Source organism: Microtus ochrogaster, unplaced genomic scaffold, assembly GCF_000317375.1.
Source record: "Microtus ochrogaster isolate Prairie Vole_2 unplaced genomic scaffold, MicOch1.0 UNK210, whole genome shotgun sequence".
Classification (NCBI taxonomy): domain Eukaryota; kingdom Metazoa; phylum Chordata; class Mammalia; order Rodentia; family Cricetidae; genus Microtus; species Microtus ochrogaster.
The window spans coordinates 51,177-55,586 of NW_004949308.1; the positions used below are offsets into that span (position 1 = coordinate 51,177).

A 4,410-nucleotide genomic window follows, 5' to 3' on the forward strand; every position below is an offset into this window, starting at 1 on the left:
CCGCTATGTTCAGCGAGTCCGGTTTTATCCCATGCTTTTTCAGACCCAGTCCAGCTGGCCTTGGTGAGTTACCGAAAGAACATCCCCAATGTCTCAGTGTGTGGGTGCACCCCTCGCGGTCCTGAGTTCCTTGCTAGTGCTCTCTCTCCTTCTGCTCCTGATTTGGACCTTGGGATTTCAGTACAGTGCTCCAATGTGGGTCTCTGTCTCTGTCTCCTTTCACCGCCTGATGAAGGTTAATATCCAGGAGGATGTCTATATTTTTTTCTTTGGGTTCACCTTCTTATTTAGCTTCTCTAGGATCACGAATTATAGGCTCAATGTCCTTTATTTATGGCTAGAAACCAAATATGAGCGAGTACATCCCATGTTCCTCTTTTTGGGTCTGGCTTACCTCACTCAGGATAGTGTTTTCTATTTCCGTCCATTTGCATGCAAAATTCAAGAAGTTCTTGTTTTTTACTGCTGAGTAGTACTCTAATATGTATATATTCCATACTTTAATTATATTTTTACTCCCCCTAATTGGCTATTCAATATCAAGTTGTCCTAAAATTATATACATACAAACAACAATAATCAAATATAGCTAATTACATTTACACACACACAACATAATAATAGTTAAAAAGATAATAAGTTAATTTTAAAATAATAACTTAATAATAAAAATTAATAGTAGTTAAAAAGACTATGCATATTAGAGAGATTGAGAAAAGGGATATATAAAAGGGGCTAGAGGGAAGAAAGGGAAAGGAAAATCATAACACTGCAACTGAATTTTTTAAAAAATTAAAAAGAAAGGAGAAAACTCTTCTAAATTTTTTTGAGTGACTTGAAGCTAACTTTATTATTTTGTGTTTTTAATACCAATACTGTAGCTGTCACTTGCAAACTAACAACTGGCACGTGCTGCCCTGGAAGGCCTGTGGCACAGGATGCGGATGGAGCTCCAGGCCCTGTGGCAGGTTTTAGGACAGGCTGCAGGTGCCTGGGGAGCAGTGTGCACTTGCAGCACAGAAGTACATGGCAGAGTCTCCAAGCTGGGTGTCTGTGATGTTCAGGGAAAATTGTTTGGTTTTTTTATCATGTGAAACGATCAATCTTTGGTCCTGCTTTCTTTCCACAGTTGAACGAATGTCAATAATCAGCTTAGGATGCATTCCAGGTTCTTGCTTATACCAAGGGAAGTAGTACGAGGTACTGTCTACATATGTACAGTTGATGATAGCACTGGCTCCCTCCTGGACTCTCAGGGTGGAAGGACACTGCTCCACCTGTTCACCTTGGCTCAGCCCTATGCAGAAAGATGGAGAGAAAGGAGAACGGTTATCAGGTCATCACTTTCCAGAATTCTCTTTTTCTACACTCAGTAGAGAAATGTTGAACAAAATATAGTTCCTCCTGGATATCTCAGAAATACCCACTGAGTATTCAGAGGTCTTAAAATCTTAACTCACCATCTAGTTGCAGCCATAAGAATATGAATAAAGCAGGGACATATGTCTTCATTGTTCTTCCAATTAAATTAAGATCCAGGGTATAATTGTGATGTCTAGGAGGTCAACTACAGCTATTGGGGTGGTGTTCTTTCTTAAGAACAGTTCTACCTCTTGAGTCATCAACTCAGTCACTGAGAAAAAGGCTGTGCTTCTGCCCTAAGCCTGTACAATCAGTATACAAGAAAGTGAGTCCTCTGCATACGCCCCAGATGTTGAGATCTACTCCCACCTTGTGGTTGCACTCTTAACCAGAGAATCCTCTGCTTTAGTGTTCTTTGACCTATGAGGGACTCAGATACATAAAACAGAAATATGTCAGGCCATGTGGGTTCTTGTGTTGAGAGATCAAGAATGGTATTTGTACACACTGGTGAGTTTGCTTCTTATATTTAAATCTAACATGACATGCTCATGCTTCTATAAATATGTGTATACATATATATTATGCTTTAATATGTAAATATATGTCATATGTTCATATGTGTGTGTCTGTGTAACAACGTTTCTTCTATCTTGAACTGTTCCCTAATCCACTACCATATCTCAGAGTGCTTGGATTACTCACCTAACATCTCTCCCCTTTCTCAGATACAAAGTCAGTTTGTATCCTTGATACATGACATACAGTTATGATACTTGGGGAACAGATTTCTTCAAGTCTTTCATGGACTTTGTGTGGTAAGAAAAAATATTTTTTTCCTATTTTAGTGATTTCTTTTTGACAATACAGATATGATGTTTTTGTGCATGTAAGTTAATTTCCAGAGAGGTTGCCCTGGAGTCACAAATACACATATTCCTTAGGGAAGTTTTCAGAAGTCATTTGGTCTTGAGGATGGCACCATCCATTTCTCTCACTCCCCAGCATCTGGACTGAATTTCTGACAGAAGAGCAGTGGTGGATTCCCTAGAGAATCTGCCAAACCTTATAAGAAACCCATCTTTCCTCCTTCCTGTGGACCTTTCCAGTGCCCTCTGATTCTAGCCCATTTCCTTTTCTTAGTCTCAACTGTGAATAACTACAAACACTGTCTATCTGGGAATGCAGTGTACACACAGGCTAGGGAAACAGGTAGAGCATCATCACTATCCTTTGTCTCCCAATTTTACTTCCTATGGTACCATCTTAAAACCTCTAGCAGACCACTGCTGCAGGAAATCCTACAGCCAATAGCCTTTAAGTTACCCGCCCACTGGGGCATGGCCTCTTATACTATTTATATGGATGTAAAGTGTGTATCTGGTCTCTTCCTTTTCCAGCTGTGGGATTCAATTGCTGTTCTCCATTCAAGCAGAGGACATTGATTTGTGAGTCTACCCCTAAATAAATTACCATCTACTATTCTCAATTCTGAGCTAATGTGGATTTCTTTTAAATGTCCATCTTCATCTGGTGCCCACGTGGATTTAGACTCCACACCTACTTAAAGTGGGCTTGTTTTTCCTTTATGCCTCCATCCCTCAGGGATTCCAACAAAACTTGCAGAGGACTCAGTTTCCCTCATACCTCTGGACCATCTTAGTATCCACTGTAGTCCATTCCCTTTCCTTAGTGTCACCCTGCAATACACAAAAATACTTTCTACTCCAGTGACCACACTGGTAGAGTCTCAAGTAAGTTATTCACACTATCCTTCCTATCCTCCATTACAATCTCTTCATTATTATGATCAGCCTGGTATCAACCTGCTACAGGTCCCTTCCTCATCTTCAGTTACTGGACACTGCAACTCTTGGTTCAGACCCAGGTTCTCTAGCCCTTCCTTCCTCTTATCACCACACAATTCTTTGTCTTACTACTACTTCAGGAACCCCTCTTCACACCATACCCCAGCTCCCAGTGGATCCTACCTCCAGTTCCAAACAGGATCCCCTTAGCTTGCTACTGAAGCCTTTCTCAGCCTTTTCACCTAGCCCACAACTATTCCTGTCTGTCACGCTTTGGCACATAGAAACATTCTCCAACATTAAAAGTAAAGCCCATACTTCACTAAGATCCAGAGAGTTCAGCAGAAACCAGGGAAGAAAGCATCCACTGAACAAAGAAAATATTAGATACCAAAATAAAAGAATTATATCCCAATCAGAGACATATGCATGTAAACACAAGCATTGATAGCCAAGAAAGTATGTCTCCATCAGAACCCAGTAATCCTACTATAACAGAAAATGCAATACAACTGAACCACAAGACAAGGACATAAAAATAGATAATTATGAACTTGACCAAGGATCCTAAAGAGGATATAACTAAATCCCTTAAAGAAGCCTGTCAAAACATACACAAACAGTGCAACATAATGAAGAAAACAGCTGAAGACATACAAGTAGAAATAGAATCACTAAAGAAAATACAACATGAGATAAATCTGGAAATAAAAAATTTAGGGAGTCAAACCAAAGTATCAAATGTTACCTTCACCAATAGAGCAGAAGACAGAAAAGAGAGACCCCAGGCATTGTAGACAAGGTAAAAGAAAGGACACCTTGGGCAAAAAACAAAAACCCTGCTAAATCTAAAAACATCAGAAAGCCATCAGGGAAGCTATATCTGTAAAATATCCTCAAAATGATAAACTATCTTGGATAAACTTTAACCTTGCAAGGGAAAAAGTTTGGGAATGACTGGACCACATTCATCTTGGAGGCCTGTGAGAAGTTCCCTAAGGCATTTCTCAGAGGTAGAGGGTTGCCTTGTTTGTCTCTTATTGATATGCATTCATTGGTACAATGTTTGCCTTTGTAAATTTTCTGCATAATTAAGAAGGTTAGGGTCTTCTATTGGGTCATTCCTAGAAGAAACATGATGGAGGAAGGTCATTGGTTAATTAATAAAGAAAATGCTTGGCCCTGAGAGGTTAGAACATAGGTGGGTGGAGTAAACAGAACAGAATGCTGGGAGGAAGAG

General features: G+C 39.8%; 1 gene segment (V, D, J or C); it reads right to left on the minus strand.

Annotated features, from left to right (window-relative positions):
• Positions 1-971: 971 nt before the first annotated feature.
• On the minus strand, positions 972-1,512 carry LOC101979567. The segment is given in 2 exon segments: positions 972-1,297; positions 1,461-1,512. Coding segments are annotated over 2 exon segments (378 nt in total).
• Between the last annotated feature and the right edge of the window lie 2,898 nt (positions 1,513-4,410).